Raw genomic sequence first — 20,932 nt, forward strand, 5'->3', positions numbered from 1 at the left:
GTGTGTGTGTGTGTGTGTGCGGCCACCCAGCATGTGGGATCTTTGCTCCCCGACCAGGGATTGAACCCATGCCCCCTGCAGAGGAAGCACGGAGGCTTAACCACTGGACTGCCAGGGAAGTCCCAGGAATTTTTAACTTTTATTAATTTAAATGTGAAGAGCCGCATGTGGCTGGTGGCTACCATATTAGACAGCATCACTCTAGATCACTGGTTTTTCAGGTTTGTTTCTTTAGCAGCAGAACCCTTTCTCTTCCAAAAGAAATCTAACAGAGAAAACAGATGAAACCAGTAATTTATTAATACAAATGTGTTCTTCAAAGGCAACATGTTTATTATTTACTTCTGATAAATTTTAGATTTGTTTGAGGGTCCGGTTTATTTCTGTATTCTGGTTTCCCCAAACTTGGTTCACCTTGACACACAGCTGCAAATGGTGACAGTTTCAGTTTGTTTGTTTGTTTGTTAACTGCTAGATTATAATCAGAGGATAGTCCTCAGGTAAGTGAAAAGGGCAGGAGAACCTTTCCTCCGAAGGCTGCACAAAAACAGGGTGACCCCACTACACAGTGAATGTGCTGGTTGGCTGCATAGAGAGGCGTGAGCAGCTGAGTGTGTGTATCCCATTCCTATTACTATTTAAAAGTTCACTTTCAGGGCTTCCCTGGTGGCGCAGTGGTTGAGAGTCCGCCTGCCGATGCAGGGGACGTGGGTTCGTGCCCCGGTCCGGGAGGATCCCACATGCCGCGGAGCGGCTGGGCCCGTGGGCCATGGCCGCTGGGCCTGCGTGTCCGGAGCCTGTGCTCCACAACGGGAGAGGCCACAACAGTGAGAGGCCCGCGTACCGCAAAAAAAAAAAAAAAAAAAAGTTCACTTTCAGTTGCAAGACTTAAGCATTACAGAACCACTCACGTGGCCTCAAATTCTTCAGAACAGTTTAGAAACCATTGTTCTGGGTTTTAAATTCCCCCGAGAGAAACAGTCACCGTAACTAGGGTAGGTAAGGAGCAAAGGGGCAAGGCTTGAGGTTGGGAGTTAGGGGAGGATCTGGCAGGACCTGGAGGAACAGACCACAACCCCACGCAGAACTGCAGATCCATCGGCAGGGAGGGTCCTGGCCCTGCCTCTGGGTGCCTGGACAGCCCCACCTTTAAGCTCAACTCCTCTCTCCTTTGCAGACAAGATGCAGCGACTGTGTGTGTATGTGCTGATCTTGGTGCTGGCTCTGGCCACCTTCTCTGAAGCTACCTGGAAGCCCCGCTCCCACCTGCAAGATGCACCCTTGGGTCCAGGGGCCAATAGGGACCAGGAGCCACGTGGGCTGGACCGGCTGGGCCCAGCCTCTCACCACCGAAGGCAGCTGGGGCTCCAGGATCCCTCACACTTGGTAGCAGGTAGGAGCTGCTGATAACACTCCCCACTTGCCTCGCCCAGCCTGGTTTAGCCAAGGTCCCCCCAGGCTGGCCCTGGCTTCAGTTTCCAGAGGCTAGGCATCCTTCCCCCATCCTCACCTCCTCTCCCACCTCTGACCCTCAGACCTGTCCAAGAAGCAGGGACCATGGGTGGAAGAAGAAGAAGAAGCATATGGCTGGATGGACTTCGGCCGCCGCAGTGCCGAGGAAGGGGACCTAGGTCCCTAGAGCCAAGCTTGAGAGCCCAGCCACCTCCCAGCCCAGCCTAGCCCAGCCCCATGAAACATAAATCGAAATAAACTAGCTTCCAATGGATCACATTGTGTCAAGTGTCACGGGGCAGGGAATGGGGGTGGCTGCGGCAGAGTTGAAACAGGGAGGAGGGTTGAGCACGCCCCTAGGGGCAGGGATACTAGCTAAGTCTCCTGGGTGTCCCCAGAGCTTAACGTTGAACAAGACTCTATAGTGTGGATGGGAGAATAGATGGTGTTATCGCAACCAGAGTGAGCCCTCTAAAAGAGAAATCAATCATGCCACTCCAGAGTCAACCCCCCAGTGCTTTCCGTTGCACTTAGAATAAAACCTAAGCTCCTGGGGACTCCCCTGGCGGTCCAGTGGTTAAGACTCCACGCTTCCACTACAGGGAGCACGGGTTGGATCACTGATTGGGGAACTAAGATCCCCGCATGCCGCATGGCCCAGCCAGAAAAACAAAACAAAAACAAACAAAAAAACCAACGTGGGCTCCTTGCCATAGCCCTAAGACCTAGCCCTGCTGTCCTCTTCCACCTCATGGGTGCCAAATTCCTTCCTCCTTCCTCTTCCTTCCTGCTACTCAAGCGCACCATGCTCTTTCCTGCCTGAACCTTTGTCCTCGCTGTTCCCTGTGCATGGAATGCATTTCCTGGGCACAAACGTGGCCAGCTCCTCTTTTTCTCTTGGGTCTTGGTTGAAAGGCCTCTTCCTGAGAGACCTGCCCTTTCTGCTCCTCGCACGCAGCCCCCAATAGTTTTTCATCACAGCATAGCACCGTCTGCAGAGTGCATTTCACAATCTGTAGTTGTTTTGTTTGCCAGTTTATTGTCTGCCTGCCCAGGTAGAAGGGAAACTCTGTATGGGTGGGGACTACGTGTCCTTCTTCCCTGCTGTATCCCTAGTGCCAAGAACAGGAGATACCCCATAAATATTTATCAAATAGGGGACTTCCCTGGTGGTCCAGTGGTAAAGAATCTGCCTTATAATGCAGGGGATGCAGGTTTGATCCCCGGTCAGGAAACTAGGATCCCACATGCCGCGGGGCAACTAAGCCCGCATGCCTCAACTATTGAGCTCGTGTCTCTCAACGAGAGAGCCCGCGTGTCACAAACTACAGAGCCCACGCGCTCTGGAACCCACGCCACAACTAGAGAAGAGAAAAATCCACGCACCACAACCAGAGAAGAGAAAATCCACACGCCACAACTAGAGAGAGGCCCGAGCGCCACAACGAGGGGTCCCGTGTGCTGCAACTAAGACCCAACGCAACCAAAAATGAATTAAATAAATAAATAATTTTAAAAATCTTTATCAAACGGGTAGGCGCGTGGCCAGCACACACACTTGGCGTTTTGCTCGTATTCCTTTACTGTTCCTGTGCCTGTCACAGCATCCTACCCCAGGCACCTGCTACTCGCCACCTGAGGGCTTTCAGAACGCAAGGCAGGCTGGAATTTCTGGGGAGCTCGTACCTCCAGAAGCATCTGTCAGTCAATGACAGATTAGAGTTGGAGAATAACTACCCCAGCTCCCTCACCTGGGGCAGGGTAACACTGAGGTATATGCTACTCTGTCTCCCAGAGGTCCCCAGTAGCACTGAGCCCTAGTTACCCACAACGGTAACCTGCTCAACGATCTCCGTTATTGGCTCCCTTCCCTTCCCTGTCTCACATCCTTAGGCTGCTACAGGTATTTCTTGTGATCACCGCCCAGATAAACTACTTGCATTCAAATCCCTATCTCCAAGTCTGCACCTGGGGGAACGCATCCTAAGACAGAGGGTACTAGAAGCAGTTATAGGAAGTAAGACCCCCATGATGGGATTCTGAGATTTGGTCCTGCACCGGCCAGACCCCACTGCTGTGCTAAGAGGGGTGCTGATAACACCTGAAGCATCACAGTCACCTGTGGATTCTCTCATCTTACATCACAGTTCCATTCTAGCAATGGAATGGGTCTTCATTGCTGCCTCTCTGAGCCTGTTGTCTCCTTCCTCAAGACTCTGATGAGGCAATTCGGACATCTTCGATTCAATTGCTGTATGCTGTTGTTCTGTCTGTCAAGGAGTCATTGCCAGCGAGTCATTTGGCTTCAGGTGTCTTTGCCAGGAAGTTAAATCCTGAGTCATAGGAGGGTAGGCATCCTTGTCTCCCATATCAATAAACTCCTCTACCCTGGGAATTCCCTGGCCGTCCAGCGGTTAGGACTCCACATTTTCACTGCCGAGAGCCTGGGTTCAATCCCTGGTCGGGGAGCTAAGATCCCGCAAGCCGGGCGGTGTGGCCAAAATAAAATAAAATAAAATAAACTCTCCCCTAGCCAGTCATTCTCCAGCTCACCCTCCTGGGTCTACCAACCTCAAAAATCCACTCCTATATTTGTTGTCCTGGTCCCTGCTGGTACCAGGTCATTCGGCTCCTGCAGCGTTTGGCAGAGAATAATCCCTCTCTTCTCTTATCTGGAACAGTACTTCTCCACATGCTAAGACCTGGACGTTAGCTTGTGGTTTAGAAACGCCTAAGGGTGGCAGGGGCAAATCTTGAGAAGCATCATTTCAGGAGGCATCTGCCTCAAGGAGGTCTTTGCAGCCTCCAGGTAAAGGGAAGCTGCTCCCCTCTGGCAAAGTAGAGGCCCTTCTTCCAGCCCAGAGGATTCCCGGAAACCGGGAGTTCAAGATTCTTTTACTTTTTTTTTTTTTAATTGAAGTATAGTTGATTGACAACGTTGTGTTAGCTTCTGGTGTACAGCAAAATGATTCAGTTATACATATTCTTTTTCATATTCTTTCCCATTATGGTTTATTACAGGATATTGAATATAGTTCCCTGTGCTTTACAGTAGGCCCTTGTTGTTTATCTATTTTATATGTAATAGCGTGTACCTGCTAATCCCAAACTCCTAATTTATCCCACCCCCTTTCCCCTTTGATAACCATAAGTTTTTTTTTGTTTGTTTTTTTTGTTTTTTGCGGTACACGGGCCTCTCACGTGGGATCTTCCCGGATCAGGACATGAACCCGTGTCCCCTGTCTCGGCAGGTGGACTCTCAACCACTGCGCCACCAGGGAAGCCCTTCTTTTCTTTTTTAAATGGGGGAGGGGATTTATTTGTTTGTTTGTTTGTTTGTTTTGGCCTTGGGACGCAAGGCTTGCAGGATCCTAATTCCCCAGCCAGAGATCAAACCCGGGTCACGGCAGTGAAAGTGCCGAGTTTTAACCACTGGGAATTCCCCATAAATTTGTTTTCTATGTCTGTGAGTCTGTTTCTGTTTTGTAGACAGGTTGGTGTCATTTTTTTTCTTAATTAATTAATTTATTTTTGGCTGAGTTGGGTCTTCATTGCTGCGTGCGGGCTTTCTCTAGTTGCAGTGAGCGGGGGCTACTCTTCGTTGCAGTGGGTAGGCTTCTCATTGCGGTGGCTTCTCTTGTTGCGGAGCACGGGCTCTAGGCACACAGGCTTCAGTAGTTGTGGCTTGCAGGCTCTAGAGTGCAGGCTCAGTAGTTGTGGCTCACAGGCTTAGTTGCTCCGTGGCATGTGGGATCTTCCTGGACCAGGGCTCGAACCCATGTCCCCTACATTGGCAGGCAGATTCTTAACCACTGCGCCACCAGGGACGTCCCTGTGTCATATTTTAGATTCCACATGTAAGTGATATCTTTTGGTACTTGTCTTTCTCTGACGTCCTTCACTTAGTATGATAATCTCTAGGTCCATCCATGTTGCTACAAATGGCACTATTTCATTCTTTCTATGGCTGGGTAGTATTCCATTTTATATATGTACCACATCTTCTTTATCCATTCATCTGTCGATGGACATTTAGGTTGCTTCCATGTCTTGGCTATTGTAAATAGTTCTGGTATGAACATAGGGGTGCATGTATCTTTTCAAATTAGAGTTTTGCCCACATATATGCCCAGGAGTGGGATTGCTGGGTCATACGGCAACTCTATTTTTAGCTTTTTAAGGAACCTCCACACTGCTTTCCATAGTGGCTGTACCAATTTACATTCCCACCAACAGTGTAGGAGGGTTGGGAGTTCAAGATTCTTAAGGGCAGGGCTTCCCTGGTGGCGCAGTGGTTGAGAGTCCGCCTGCTGATGCAGGGGTCATGGGTTCGTGCCCTGGTCCGGGAAGACCCCACGTGCTGCGGAGCGGCTGGGCCCGTGAGCCATGGCCGCTGAGCCTGCACGTCCGGAGCCTGTGCTCCACAACGGCGTACCGCAAAAAAAAAAAAGATTTTTAAGGGCATCTCCTCAAATGTTCCACCCATGGGTGTCATTCTAGGACATCCTTTCATTCTAGGACTTCAGCAGAGGAGACTTTTGGGGTGCTGCTTTCAGCCTCCTTTGTTACTCTGCACTCTTACCATCAGGTCTTGGTCCTGATTTCCAATGCAATCTTCCCTTTGTTGCAGTGGAGGCCATTTGACTTTCATACCATATCCTGAGTGAATGGTCGGCTGACCTGAGCCTAACATTTTCCTCCTTTAGAGATTCTCTGATGATTAACAATAGCCAAGCCACTCCACAGTCATAATAATCATTGCTCTTATCTCTCAAGTGAAGCAATTGATAAGCCAATGGACCCTCATCCACCGGGATCCCATCCTAATTCACTACAGATAAGAATCTCAGTAATTGTGAAGGACCTACTGTATAGCACAAGGAACTCTGCTCAATTCTCTGCAATAAACGGGAAAAGAATTTGAAAAATAATAGATACACGTACATGTATAACTGAATCACTTCGCTGTACACCTGAAACTAACACAACATTGCTAATCAAATATACTCCAATATAAAATAAAAATTTTTTAAAAGGAATCTCAGTAATTGTGATGCTACAGGTCCCACAGTGCTAGAAATATCTGTGTTGGACAAGAATTTCATGTGAAGTCTCTGGGAAGTCCCAATAAGAGAAGTGCAGTGCAGACCCCTAGGGCTGGCAAACTTTTTTTAAAGGGCCAGATGGAAAATATTTTAGGCTTTGCAGGCCAAGAGGCAAAATCAAGGACATTGCATAGGCACTCAAATAACCATTTAAGGTGTACCCATTTAAACTATAAAAAACGTTCTTAGCTTGCAGGCCAAACAAAAACAGGTGACGGGCCAGATTTGGCCCATGGGTCATAGTTTGCTGACCCCTGTTCTAGAGTCAAGGGCATGCTATCTACAGAAGAGAATTATTTACTGTTGAAAAAGCCACTCCCAGCATGCTACCGGGCCCTAGTAGGGAGTGAGCACTTGACCACTGGACATTAAGTTACTATGCAATCAGAATTGCCCACCATGAGCTGGGTGTTTTCAGACTCACCACGTCATAAGGTTGGATGGGGCCAAGCAGTGATTCAGTTTAGGATGAAATGGTACACTTGAGACTGGGCCTGAGGAAGGCCAGAGGGCACAAACAAGTCAGTCACCCACACCCCCAGGCCACCTATGTCTACTGCACCAGTGCCTCTTCCTCGGCTTACCCCTATAGCCTCACTGGAGTTTCCCTATGGCCAGCTCATACAGGAGGAAAAATTCAGGCCTGGTTCACGAGGGGGTAGACTTGATAAGCTGGTAAAAACTGAAAATGAACTGCTGCTGAGCCACGGCTCACTCTGGGTGGCCCTGGAAGACGGTGGTGAAGGGCAGCCTTTCAGGTGGGTAGAGCTTCACGTTCTGGACCTGGGCATCCACTTGGCGTGGAGGAAGAAGCGGTTTGGGGGAAGAACACACACAGACCTCCGGGCAGCAGCAGATCGGTCAGGGGACATGCAAGAGAAAGACTAGAAATTCCGAGACGAAGACATCTGGGAAAGAGGCAAGTAGATAGATCCATGGAGGGTGGCACAGGGCCTGTGGACTTTCGTGTCTCACACCAGTGCCCGCCCGAGAGCATCCACTGAAACGACCAGGTGGTCAGGATGTCTCACCCAATGGAGGTCAGCTAGGTGCAGTCTTTGGCCACTCCCTACTTGCACTATGGGCCCATGAATAAAGTGACCATGGTGCCAGAGACAGAGGTCAGGCATGGAACCGATAGTCAATCCAGCTACTACCTCTGCTGCACTTCTGACTTGTGAGCAGCAGACGCCATTTCTGAGTCCTGGCTATGGGACCACGCCCTTAGGGGACCAGCAAGCCACTTGGTAAATTGATTCCATCAGACACCTTCCACCCTAGAAGGGGCATTGAACCATCCTGGTGGGGAGTGGTTCACGTTCTGAACGTAGGCTTTCCCTTCTGCCCGCAGTGCCTCCCCCAGCACTACAGGACGACAGAGCATCTAAGGACGTACAGTGTGTGACATGTCATCACAGGATCCCATAAAACATGACCTCATATCACCTCACACGGGTCAGAATGGCCGTCATCCAAAACTCTACAAACAAGAAATGCTGGAGAGGGTGTGGAGAAGAGGGAACCCTCTTGCACTGTTGGTGGGAATGTGAATTGGTACAGCCACTATGGAGAACAGTATGGAGGTTCCTTAAAAAACTAAAAATAGAACTACCATACGACCCAGCAATCCCACTACTGGGCATATACCCTAAAACAACCATAATTCAAAAAAAGTCATGTACCACAATGTTCATTGCAGCTCTATTTACAATAGCCAGGACATGGAAGCAACCTAAGTGTCCATCGACAGATGAATGGATAAAGAAGATGTGGCACATATATACACTGGAATATTACTCAGCCATAAAAAGAAATGAAACTGAGTTATTTGTAGTGAGGTGGATGGACCTAGAGTCTGTCATACAGAGCAAAGAAAGTCAGAAAGACAAAAACAAATACCGTATGCTAACACGTATATATGGAATCTAAAAAAAAAAAAGGTTCTACTGAACCTAGGGGCAGGACAGGAATAAAGACGCAGATGTAGAGAATGGACTTGAGGACACGGGGAGGGGGAAGGGTAAGCTGGGATGAAGTGAGAGAGTGGCATTGACATATATACAATAGCAAATGTAAAATAGCTAGTGGGAAGCAGCCACATAGCACAGGGAGATCAGCTCAGTGCTTTGTGTCCACCCAGAGGGGTGGGATAGGGAGGCTGGGAGGGAGATGCAAGATGGAAGGGATATGGGGATATATGCATATATATAGCTGATTCACTGTTATGCAGCAGAAACTAACACAACATTATAAAGCAATTATACTCCAATAAAGATCTTAAGTAAAAAAAAAATTAAAAAATAAAAAACCAGGACCTCAGACAAGGGACCTGCTTTATAGTGAAGGAGGTGCAGCAATGAACATATGACCATGGGATCCACTTGTCCTACCAGACACCACGTGACCCAGAGACCGCAGGCCTAAAAGAATGTCGGAATTAAAGGCGCAGCTAAGGCATTAACTTGGGGGGGGGGGGTGCACCCTGGAAGGTGGGGTGAAGGATATACTTTGAGCCAGAGGTTCTCAAACAATGCTTTGTCCCTGACAGCCAGAACACGTGGGTCCGGGAACCTAGGGGGAGAGTGGAAGTGGTCCCTATGACCAACATTGCCAGTGGCCCACCTCAGAAATTTGTACTTCCCATCCCCACAACTCTAGACACTCCTGGACTAGAAATCCTGGTTCCCGGGGAAAGATGCTTCCACCAGGCAGAACAGTAAAAGTTCTCCTAAATCTAAAGTTATAGGGGCTTGCGAATTCCCTGGTGGTCCGGTGGTTAGCACCCTGTGCTCCCACTACAGGGGGCCCAGTTTCGATCCCTAGTCAGGGAACTAAGGTCTTGCAAGCTACACAGTGCGGCCAAAAACAAAAAAAGCAAAAAAAAACAAAAAAAGAAAGAAAAAGAAAAAAATAAAGTTATAGAGGCTGCCTGGCCATTTTTGGTTCATGTCATTAGACCATCAGGCAAAGAAAGGCCAATTATTAGCAGGGGTTACTGATTCTGATTAACATGAGGGGTTAGGATCACTGCCTCATAGTGGGGACAGGAAGGAGTATTCAGCGTCTGGAACTCAGGGGGATTCACTGAGGAGTGTCTTGGGACTTCCTGCCTGGCAATAACCATAAACAGGCAGTTGCAGTAACAGTAGCCTGACCAGGGCCGACGACCAAGTGTTCAGACCTCTCAGGAATGATGATCTAGGTTACTTCACCAGTAACCAGAAAGCAACCTGGACCAGCTGAAGTGCTGACCAAGGAAGAGGAGAATATAGGATGGGTGGTAGAGGAAGGAGATGAGAAGTATCATCTAGGGATTCAGGAGCAATTGCAGCTGAGGACCACAGCTTATACCATTCATCCTCCAGGTGTAATTCTTCTTCCTAAGACACTGTGACCAGCCGCCATCTTAAAGAAGCAATGCCAGGCCAGAGTGAACTCCACATGGGGCTTGAGTGCATCTGAGTGGCACAAAGGGTGGACTGTAGCAGACTGTCAGTGACCTGCCCGTCTCCTCGGCACTCACCATTCTAGCACACACTGACCATGGTCCATGACAAGCACAGTTAGTCTCTGCCAGGGGGCTTTTCCCCAGCGTATGTGTGGAGAGGCCAGAGCACCAGTGAGTTCATAACCCCAGGAGCAGACCTCAGCCAATGACAAACGAAACTTGGAGGATGCCTGCCCCAGGTTCCTCGCCCCTTGGATGGGGTAACTGAAATGGGTTCTAGATTGGTGCATCTCCGACTTCAATATGCATTGAAGGTCAAGGTCCTGGGGACCTTGTCAACATGCAGATTCCGAGAATATAGGTGTTGGGTGAGACCTGAGATTCTGCATTTCTGATAAACTCCCAAGAGATGTTAATGATGCTGGTCCACAGACCACACTTTGAGTTGCAACGGGCTACGCTCCCTCCCAGGGTTCTCCGGTAGGACTGAGCCTCTGTTGCCTAAAACTCCCTTTCGTTAGCTTCCTTCTGTTCTCAATTCCCCACTCCCCCACCAAGAGTGCTTCCTGGGATCATCTTCTAAATAAACTACTTGGGTTTTTTCTTTTTTTCATGATTGAAATCTTTATTATCAATGCTCTGGAAACACCAAGAATTAGAAGGTGACTAAACCGCTCTGAGAATCGAGCTCTTATTTTCCAAAATGATAAACTCTAAACTGGAAATTGAACATATCAAGCCAGACTCATAACAAAAGTTCTGGGACCCTCTGATCTCATACTGTTTTCTGTCCCTCTCTGCCTGCGTGTTTGAGAATCCTGCCTTGGCAAGAGTCAGTCCAACAGCCTCATTTAACGGAATAAACGACTTGTTTTCACATGTTCTTCTGGGGGACCTCTGCCTAAGACAGTGGTGACTTCATTCCTGCTTTACCCTTTGCAGCTAGGCACTGAGTCAGGATCCCAGGAACAGAAAGGATCGGGGAAGGGGGCCTGCCCAAGCATGGGCTCTGGAGGCCTGAGGGCTTGGGTTCAAATCCCAGCTCCACAACCAGCTGTTCCACTCTTGGGAGGGTCACTTCACCTGCCTAGGTGTCAGTTTCATCACCTGACGACCATTTGTCAGATCACCCCCCCCTCAGGGGTTGCTGAAATGATTATGTGTTTAATCAAAGCCCCTAGCACATAATTCACGACTGGAGCCCATCCTCTCTCCACAGCTTTGCCCCACCAAAGTGCACACACACACACACACACACACACACACACACACACACACGTGCACTCCCTGAGAAAGACAGCAGAGGCTGGGCCAGGTAGCGCACAGGTCCTTTATTTCCTTCACCGGCACGTACACGGGCTGCCAAGCAACAGCAGCGTGAGAAGCACTGTGGCGAGGTGGGCAGATACTGACGGGGGCCTGAGCCCCCGACTCCAGGTGTTTATGGGTAAAGGGTGGGAAAGGGCGAAACACCTAGAACAAGGAAACAAGGGGCACTGAGGAGAGGACGTGGTGGGGAGTGACAGGGCCTTGGGAGGGAGCCTGGACACTCACAGGCCACAGGTGGGGAGATGGGGAGGGCAGGGGAGGGGAGGGAGCCCTGCACCCCCATCCCGGGCAGAGGGAGTCCTCGCCCACACAGACAGATGCTTCTGGTTACACACAGCAATTAGGGACTGAGAAGAAAGAGCTAAGAACCGGAAAAGACCACCAGGTCCCTAAAAGTCACCAAGGACTGGGAAGCCACCTTTGATTTAGGGGTCAAGGGGTGAGGGGCATGTAGTGAGCAAGGTGCTCAAAACAACTTCCTACACCCCGGGCCTGAGCCCCGCCCCAGCTCAGAGCCGAGTCTGGTAGCTGGTGGGCTTCCCCCTGGGCTTCTTACGCCCCTGGGGCCACCAAGTGATCCAGGCCCAGCAGCCACAGCTTTTGCACCAGCTGCAGAACGAGGGCCGGGATTCCTTCAGCCTGTCCCACAAGAGGGTCAAGGCTTGGGCCCTCAAGTTCCGGCCCAGGTTCATCAGGACAGCGGGTGGGCTGGTGACAGATCGGGGGTCCGGTTTCTGAGCAAGGGAAGGGAGGCCTGGGGAGGGTGGGGCTTGGCCAGGCAGCGGAAGGAGGAGCCTCAGGCTGTCTATGGGGCCTCTGCAGGCTGCTGGGAAACAGCAAAGCCTGGAAAAGAAGTGGGTGGACGTGAACTGGGGGCCTGAGGACCACAGGTCTGGCCTGGGCAGCAGGCAGGGGCTATGCCTGGTCAGCTATATCAGAAAGAGACAGCCACCATTGAGAGTTATGCAGGTTGTCCAGCCATAGAGGTCACCATTCAGTTTACAACCTGCACAACCTTACATGGCGACCCTGATGAGGCCACCCAGCAGTGACCAAACGGCCATCAGAGTCAGGGCAGATCAGATATAATGGTGAGGCTGCCAACAGGTTATAAACATCACAGCTCACCCAGAAGGCCAAGAAGGCACCAGGACAGGGTTAGAGGGGAGGGATGGGTCAGGGAAGTCGTTATGGCATAGCAGTGACGAAAACGGGTTCAGTGGCCTTGAACAAATTATTTTGCTCTCTGAACCTCCGTTTCCTCTCCAAATGGGGATAATACGTACCTACAGGGGTGTGAGGATTAGAGAAGATAATTCGCATCACTAAATCATCTTTGATATCTCCACGAACTCCTCGAGGCAGGGCTCTCACGGCCTAGCACAAGGCCTGTACTCAGCAGGTGTTACTCCCCAACCTTTGGGGCTTCCAGCTGGGGAGAGGAGATCTTAACCGCCCCCCATCACCCTGTAGGAGCCCCTAGCCCACCTTCAGACTCACCCAGGGGACTGGTCCGACTGTGGCCCTTGCTGGCAGAGGCTTTCGTCCCAATGGCCTGGGTGGCCCCAGGAGGCCCCTCTTCCTCCCAGGCCCTGGGAGGGTGATTGGCCCTTTCCTTCTCCAGCCTCCGAAAGTCCTGGGTTGGCTCCCCCAGCTGCTGCTCCTCGACCCCGCCCCCCCACGTTTGTTTTGGCTGCTGCCCCTGCTGCAGGGTTGGGGAGCCTTGGGGATGGGGGAGGTGGGGGTGGGGGACACGGGAAGGGGGCGGGCCGAGACAGGAAGCTGAGACGCAGTGAGGGGCTACAGTCCGCGCCCTGACCCCCAGCCCAGCCCCAGGAGCAAAAAGGGTGAAGATCTGGAATCCTATGCAAACTCCACGTAAATAAGCATTGGGGCCACAGTTCCCACTGAGGGGGACCTGAGGTGCCTATGTAAATGATATGCAAAATGCATGCAAATCAGCACGCTGGGTGGGGCCGGGCTGGGGTAAGTGAGCATTTGGGGGGCTCACCTACCCTCACCTTGCATTGGCTTGACGATCTGCAGCTTGTCCGGCTGGCCGGAGGGAGGCCCCCACGGGAGCACTCACCTTTCTGGAGTGTCTTCTGCCTCAGCTCTGCCTGTAATGGGCGTCCTGCCAGTTGGCCAGTTGCTGGAGGACATACTTCATGTCCAGGTGCGAGGGGCCCAAGCCGCTGGCATCCAGGGCTGACGTGACCACATTCATCCACGTTGCCTCATCCAGCTCGGGCTCCACCTCTTCCCAGGCCTCAGCCTCCTCAGACGCCAGCTCTGCCTCTTCCATCACCCCCTCGTCAGCTGGCAGGGCCTCTTCTGTGGCCCCCAGCTCCTCCTCAGGCACCAACTCCTCCGCAGGCATGAAATCCTCAGCCGACATCAGCCCCTCCTCTGCCTCGAGCCCCCGCTCCCGCTCTCGATCTTCACTGTAGTGCAGCTCATAGCTGGGCAGGGAGACAGGGAAGCCCTTCCCTAACCCCCCAAAGCCAGAGCCACCCCTCTTCACTCCCCCAGGGCATCTCCAGCCACTGGGGCTCCTGCTCTCTGCCCCGGTCTGCACACAGACCCTGATGGTTACTCCCCAGTTCTGTCCCAGCCAGGGGTGAGGGCAGCTGGGTACCAGCCTCAAGGCTTCAAACACCCAGCCCATGACCCTGGTAGAAAGAAGAATGGTCACCAACACTGCCTAGGCCCCGCCTTCCCCCAGTAACCCCACCCTGCTGCACGGAACAGACCAGCAGGAACAACATCCCCTCTGCCCCCCTCCTTCATTATTTAACATTCACAACCCATCCCACATCTAGTTGCCATAGGAACAAATCCATTTTAGTAAGGCCCAGACATGTCAAGTGACTTGCCCAAGGACACACAGCCAGTAAAGGGATCAAGCTGGGACTCAGTCCCAGTTGTTTCCAGCTCCTAGGCCAGTGCCCATTCGCCTCTCAGCCCCTGGTCAGGTGAAGGGAAGGCTTCAGCCCCTACTTGGAGAAGCCTCAAATCAGATGGCCACCCATGGGGCAAAATTTGAAGGCAAAGGGGGCAGCTCCTTCCCAGAACAACTCTTAGCCCAGCCGGCCCGAGAACAGGGGCTTCTCCAGGGCTGTAGGGCCACAGAATCAGCTGCAGGGGGTTGTCTGGCTGCTGAAAGGTGAGGGCAGGTGGGGACTTCCCTGGTGGCGTGGTGGTTAAGAATCTGCTTGCCAATGCATGGGACACGGGTTCAAGTCCTGGTTGGGGAACTAAGATCCCACATGCCGCAGAGCAACTAAGCCCATGTGCCACAACTACTGAGCCTGCGCTCTAGAGCCCGCGAGCCACAACTATTGAGCCCGTGCACCACAACTACTGAAGCCCATGCACCTAGAGCCCGTGCTCCTCAACAAGAGAAGCCACCGCAATGAGAAGCCCACACACCGCAACGAAGAGTAGCCCCCACTCGTCACAAGGAGAGAAAGCCTGTGCAGCAACAAAGACCCAACGCAGCCAAAAAAATAATAATATTTTTTTAAAAAGGTGAAGGGGGAGCCCCTGGTCGGCGTAGATCTGAGGTCTCCTCTGGAGTCACTTCATAATTCCTTCAACATAGAAAAGGGCCTTCACTGTCCTGAGGCAACGGGAAGCTGAAAGTGCGAAATCCCTGGGACCCCATCATGCAGAAAAATCCCAGGGAGAAATGATACACCCAGAACGTGTGCACAGAGGAAAGGTGTTGAGTGGAAGGGGCCAAGGACCAATGAGGCAGGAAGAGGGGCACCCCGGGGGGGAGGGGCGGGGGAGGGAGGTCAGAGCGGGGTGTGGGGTGAACCCCCTCCCACTACCAGAAAGGCCGCTGCCTACCAGGTAGGCAAGAGTGAGTGCAGGGCAGGCAAAGGTCTGGGGCCCAGAGTGCACCTTTCCATAAAAAACACAGGGTCTGAGATAATCCTCCTTATAGACGTTCTGAGCTCCTCAGCCAGGGTCTCCTGGAAATCAGGAAGTGCCTCCTACGATGCAGAGGGGGGACATCACCAGAAGATCCCCACAGAACCCCCCACCCGTACCCCCAGGCACAGGAAAGGACTGCGGATAGACACAGATCGCACAGAGGTAAAAAGGCAGGCAGCCAGGGGGCCTCACCAGAGGTACAGTGTACGTGTAGTGGGTGACAGAGCCCGTGGATGCCGGGGCTTGCTGGCGGAGGGTCTTCACCTCCTCCTGGTCCTCAATCAGCATGCTCCCACACTCAGAGTACTTCTCCCGTAGGTCCTGCAGCTGGGAACCCGCCCACAGGCTCTGCTGGGATGCAGGCACACCCAGCCCAGACGCCTTGCCCACTCTCTCCCCGAGGGGCGGGGAAGCCTGGGCAAAGAGGCAGGAGGCCCAGACTCTAGACCCCCATAATGATATGCAGGGTGATCCCCGGACTCCACTCCACTCAGACCCCAAATGAACTGCCACCTGCCAGGCCCTGTTCCAGAGGCTGAGGGTATGGAAAGGACAGACCCAGTCCCTGCTGCAAGGAGCTTGTCCAGCTGCCCAAGGGTCCCAGGTCCCCCAGGAGCCCAGGGTAGCCTCACCTCATCCTGGAGCTGCATCTGGATTTCTTTCTCCGAAGCCAGCTGCTGATGCAACTTCTCAGCCTCAGCCCCATACTGGAAGGACCCAAGACCAGTGAACTTCACCCCAGACCTCCCCGCTCCCGTGCACACCCTGCTTCTGGCAAGATCTTCCCAAGCTCATCAATGAGTCTCTGGCAGCTCTTCAAAAAATAAGCCACATGGAATAAGGCCAAAGAACGTGGGGAGTCACGTGGCCTGTTTCCTGGAACACCCTGTGTCTCTCTTTGGGCTCGGCCCCCAACTTGGGACGAGGGGACAGGATGAGGCGCTCTCTGATGTCTCCTCCAACACTGACTCTGACACAGAGAGGGGCCTTGGGCCTCTGAGCTCCATGGGGTGGGGGCAGGAAGAAGGAGGTGTGGGTCCCATGGGGCCATGACAGGAGCAAGGAGCCCCGCGCATACACCCTGACGCACCGCCTGGCAGCACTGCTGCAGCTTCATGACCTGGGCCCGCAGCTGGGCAGCCTCCCTCTGCTGCTGTTCATAGTTCTGCATCCTGAGTGCCAGCACCTCCGACAGCTCGGCCATCTGCTGGCTGGCCTCCGCTGGGGAGGAATGAGGAGAGGTCAGCCCTGGTTCTCTGGGTCCTCAGTCTCCCAGATGCCTCCGTCCACCTGCACCCCTCAGCTCGCGCCAAGTACCCGAGGTTCCACAGGGCTTAGCATCCCTCACTCGGGCCTTCTTTTCAATAAACATTTACTGACTGACACAGAGCAGGGTGTTGGACAAGCAGTCAGCAAGACCTGGCCCCAGCCCACACTGAGCTCAAGACTAGTGTGGAGACTGAGGGAAAAAGAAATCACAATAGTGCGTATTATGGACTGGGATGCGGCAAGCGTAAAGGGTGCGTCAGGGGTCACAGCTGCTGCACCCAGGCCAGCCTGGCAAGGTCTGAGATGCTAGGACCTCCCCAGGGAAATGGGGCTCGCCCAGCAGAAGGGAAGACAGGGCCCAGGCAGGGTGTGGAGAGGCCCAAAGGACACCAGGAGGGAGTGGCTGGGGCGGTGGGCAGGGCCCAGATCACTAGGGCTGAGGTAGGGAGGGTGGGGTTTATCCTTTGGCCAATGGGGAGTTATTTGGGTGTTTTAGGCAGGGGAGTGACATAGATTTGGTTTTAGAAAACTCCTTTGCGCTGTGTGCAGAAGGGCCTGGAAGGGTAGGAGTGGAGGCAGAGAGACCAGTTAAGAGTTGGCCTGGGCTAGAGGCAGCTGGGGTGGGAAAAGGAAAGAAACGTGAGCCTTTCCTAGCCTTTCCTGTTGTAGAAGCAACAGAATGTGGGGACTGGCTCCTACTCCGGGGGTCTGGGACCAGGGGGAGCCATTCAGGGAACCCAGGGGGAAGGAAGGCCAGATTTGGGGTGAGCGGAACAGCACGAGTTCATCTGTTGCCACCTTGAGTATGCATCTCCCCAGCTAGGCCTGAGCTCCTCAGGGACAAACGCTGTGCCTCACTCATCTTCAGGACCACACAGTGCCAGGCACAGCCTCTGCCTAATAATGCAGTGCCTGAGGAGGGAGGGGGGGCCTGGTCTCTGGCAGTTCAGGGCTCCCTCCATTCCTCGCTCCCAGCCCCCTCCCTCCCCCTTCTCAGATAACAAAAGGAGACAAGCTTAGAGGAGCCCCATAGCATCCGTACAGCTCTTTACAGTTTGCACAAAGCACTTCCTCAGCTGTAACCCCTGGAGAGGTCAGCAGGGCCAAGATTATGAACCCCCATTCTAAAGATGAAGTTTCAGAGAGGTTAAGGAACTTGTCCAAGGTAACACAGCTAGGAGGTGTCAGAGCTGCGACATGAACTCAAGTCTCCAGACTCCAAATCCCGGGTTCTTGTCTCTGCTCCTCTGGACAGCACCCCCTAACCCCAGTTACAAGTTCATGTACAAAACTGCTCCACACAATCCAGGATGAACCTCTGTCCCTCCTCCTCAAGGTCATCGAGTTGAGAGACCTGGAGAGCGGGAGAGAGGAAGGGGCAGGGGCGTCAGCACCCCCTGCCCATGGGCACGCCCTCCTCCCCCATCCTCACCTGCTCTCGCAGCTGCTCGTTCCCCTCCTCCAGCAGCCGCAGCCGCTCCTGCAGGGCCTCCAGCTGCGGGCAGTGGTGTGACGCTGACTCTGTCAGCGGAGTCCTAGGGGAGGGAGTGATGGGAGTCAGGGTGCAGGGGCTCGGGGGACCCAGTTCCCAGCCCACCCAGGGCTCCCCCACCCCAGGCTGGCTGCGGCGGTCTCAGCTCCAGCAACCCCAGTGGCAGGTACATGGTGTCCCTGTTTGCGAACAAGGAAACTGAGGCTCGGAGAAGGGGCCGCCCAGGTGCAAAGGCAGGACACTTGCGGGGAGTTCCCTGGCGGTCCAGTGGTTAGGATTGGCACTTTCACTGCCGTGGCCCCGGTTCAATCCCTGGTTGGAGAACTGAGATCTCGCAAGCCGCGTGGCGCAGCGAAAAATTAAAAAAAAAAAAAAAAAAAAAGGCAGGACACTGACGGATCTGAGGCTTCGTAGGGATGACCATGCCCCCGCTCTTCTTCTTCATCCTCCTCGTCCTCCTCCTCTTCATCATCAGAGTCTGAGTAAAGCTGAAGGAGTTCATCCCGCAGGCTCACCTGGTATCTGAGACGTAAAATCTGGCAGGAGGAAGAGAAGCCCTGGGGCGGGGTATGGGCAGGGGCAGGCACACGTCCCAGCACAGTGGGATGGAGGCCGGTGCCTCCTGCTGCCCTCCCCACCCAGGCACCTCCTCCCTGGCCGAGCCCAGCATGGCTTCCAGCTTGCTGTTCTCCGTCAGAACACTGTTCTGTTTCACCAGGGACTGGCCAATGTGAGCTGCCGTGTTCAGGTCCCACACTCTCTGCAGAGGGACCCCCATCCATGGGGAATATGTTCCTGGTTTCTGGGATCTCCCAGACAGACGGGAGGAGCTAGAGTCCAGAGGAAAACTAGGCCACTACTGGAGACCCTCTCCATCCCCTAGTTCTCCAAGGTACTAGACAAGAGCCTGCCATGAACCCACTGTGGGACCTGACTCGGTTTCCCCCTATGGAAAAAGAGATCAGACCGGATGGTGCTAAGAGCTCTTGCAGCCTGGACATCCCACATCCACCTGTCTTCCATAAGAGGGACCTCCAGCTTGGCCCCCAGAGAGGTAGCCAGGCAGGAGGAACACTCCTACCCCTACAGACATAATTAAAACGGGAGCCTGGCTAAAGCTGGGGCTGTCCCGGGTGGGGAAGGCAGCACACACCTCCTCTAGCAAACTTAACATCACTTTGACATTTTCTTGGGTGATTTTCTTGACTGGTGGGTGTAGGTCAGGACACAGCGCTGCAAGAGAAAGCGGGAAGCCGCATCAGGAAAAAGGGGGCACATGCTACCTGCCACCCTACTGTTTCCTGCCCTCAACAGCAAGGGTCAGCAACAAGGGAGAAGACTGAGTTCCCTTTCTGCCCCCAATATCCTCTCCATACCCCCAGTAATCAGCACTCCCTTCCCTGCTCCCAGGGCCAGCTGGACTCGTTTGTTTGTTTGATTGATTGTTTTTTCTGGAGGGGCCTGGGAGGGGTAAGGAGATCCCAGTCCTACAGCTCGGAGGGAAGAGGAGAGGCAGCTTCTGTCTGAGGCTCCGCCCACCCCCAAGATTGTTTGGGGGTAGTCGGGGAAGCCCGATCTTGACCCCAGCAGCCAGGAGGTTGGCAAAACCTCCCCTCTGCCCACCCACCTCCCCGTCGCTGGCGCGGCGGGCCAGCGCAGGCTCAGAGCGCACCGGGCAGCGCCCTCCCGCAGCCCCCCGCCCCTCTCCTGGCACTGCGGTAGCCTCGGGATGGGGGCACTGAGAGTGCGCAGATCTGCTGCAGCAACAGGCGTGAAGAGGAGGGCAGGGGAGCGCGAGCCCCGGGGATCTTACCCACCGACGGAAATAGGGAACGAGAGAAGGGGAGAAGGAGGTGGGGAAAAGGGGACCGGAGAGGCGCCGCAGACCATGACTTCGCAAGGGTGGGCGGAGGGGTGGGACTGAGTGCCAGAGGGGACCGGGCGCCCGGACCCGACGGGGCCCCCTCCTCCCTGCTGCTGCCCTAGTCCCACCTGCTCCGGGGGTCCGGAGACCCAGTTTACCTTCCTCCAGCTCCCGAATAAAGGAGGCGCGCTCGGGGCCCCCCAGGCCGCCGGCCGATGTAGGCAGCCGGCGTCTTCCAGATACCCGCTGCCTTTCCAGTCCCCAAGCCAGCGGCCCGGGGGCCAAATGGACCTTGGAATATGAAGCGAGTCCACGGCGCGTCCGAGTTGTCGGGCACGGACTGAGCATTCCCCTGGACTGCCGAGAATACGGACGCGCGCTGGACTCCTGCCTCCGATCCAGCCTTGGAGGGCGGGCGAGCTCCCGCTGAGGGTCCCGCAACGGTTGCGGATCCGGATCCTGCTGCCTGTCCTGCCGCCGGTACCTGCACAGGGGCGGATTCAGGCTCGGCGGAGAGCTCTGGAGCAGGATTGGCTGCGGGCGGAGGAGCTGGGGTGACTGCTGCCGGATCGCCGGGTCCCGGCCAGTCGCCGGCTGAACCCTGCCCCAACTCTTTCGGGCGCATCTTGAGTCCGCAGTCGGCTGCCGCAGCAGGGCCTTTATAACCTGTGCCTGGATGCGCGCCCGCCGGGCCGTACCACGCGCGGGAGGGGGCGGCCGAGGAGCAACTGGTGCTGCCCGGCACTGGCGGGCGCTCAGGAGGCGAGCTAATGAGGCGAAACAGAGCGCAAAGTAAGAGAAGAGCGAGAAGAAGAGGCGAGTGGAGTTCCAGCTGGTTCAGCGGACTTGGGCTCCGAGTGCTGGCCTTCTCTCCCCTCTCCACCTCCGGAGAATGGTTTTGCCCAAAGCCGCCGCTTCCCGGGATTTCGGTTACAGGGACTTGGAAGTCCCGAACTGGGGCCACCCCCTCGCTCCACTCCAGCCAGAGGCTTTTAGGCTGCCTTCCCTGGATCTGACCTGTAAGTTGGGGC

At 54.0% G+C, this 20,932-nt stretch overlaps 2 protein-coding genes across 2 annotated transcripts; one reads left to right on the forward strand and one right to left on the reverse strand.

Annotated features, from left to right (window-relative positions):
- The first annotated feature begins 1,182 nt into the window (after window positions 1–1,182).
- Window positions 1,183–1,725, forward strand: GAST (gastrin). Its single transcript, XM_032616561.1, has 2 exons — window positions 1,183–1,393; window positions 1,536–1,725. The coding sequence occupies exons 1-2, from the start codon at window positions 1,183–1,185 to the stop codon at window positions 1,637–1,639; spliced, it is 315 nt and encodes a 104-aa protein (XP_032472452.1). The 3' UTR covers window positions 1,640–1,725.
- Window positions 1,726–11,317: 9,592 nt separating this feature from the next.
- On the reverse strand, window positions 11,318–20,526 carry HAP1 (huntingtin associated protein 1). Its single transcript, XM_032616562.1, is given in 15 exon segments — window positions 11,318–12,177; window positions 12,621–12,711; window positions 12,835–13,453; window positions 13,456–13,797; window positions 14,890–14,927; window positions 15,244–15,335; window positions 15,469–15,603; window positions 15,909–15,983; window positions 16,367–16,497; window positions 17,833–17,899; window positions 17,978–18,080; window positions 18,434–18,573; window positions 19,191–19,270; window positions 20,060–20,100; window positions 20,102–20,526. Coding segments are annotated over 13 exon segments (1,830 nt in total). The 3' UTR covers window positions 11,318–12,177; window positions 12,621–12,711; window positions 12,835–13,292.
- Window positions 20,527–20,932: the final 406 nt, after the last annotated feature.

Source organism: Phocoena sinus, chromosome 20, assembly GCF_008692025.1.
Source record: "Phocoena sinus isolate mPhoSin1 chromosome 20, mPhoSin1.pri, whole genome shotgun sequence".
NCBI classification, from domain to species: domain Eukaryota; kingdom Metazoa; phylum Chordata; class Mammalia; order Artiodactyla; family Phocoenidae; genus Phocoena; species Phocoena sinus.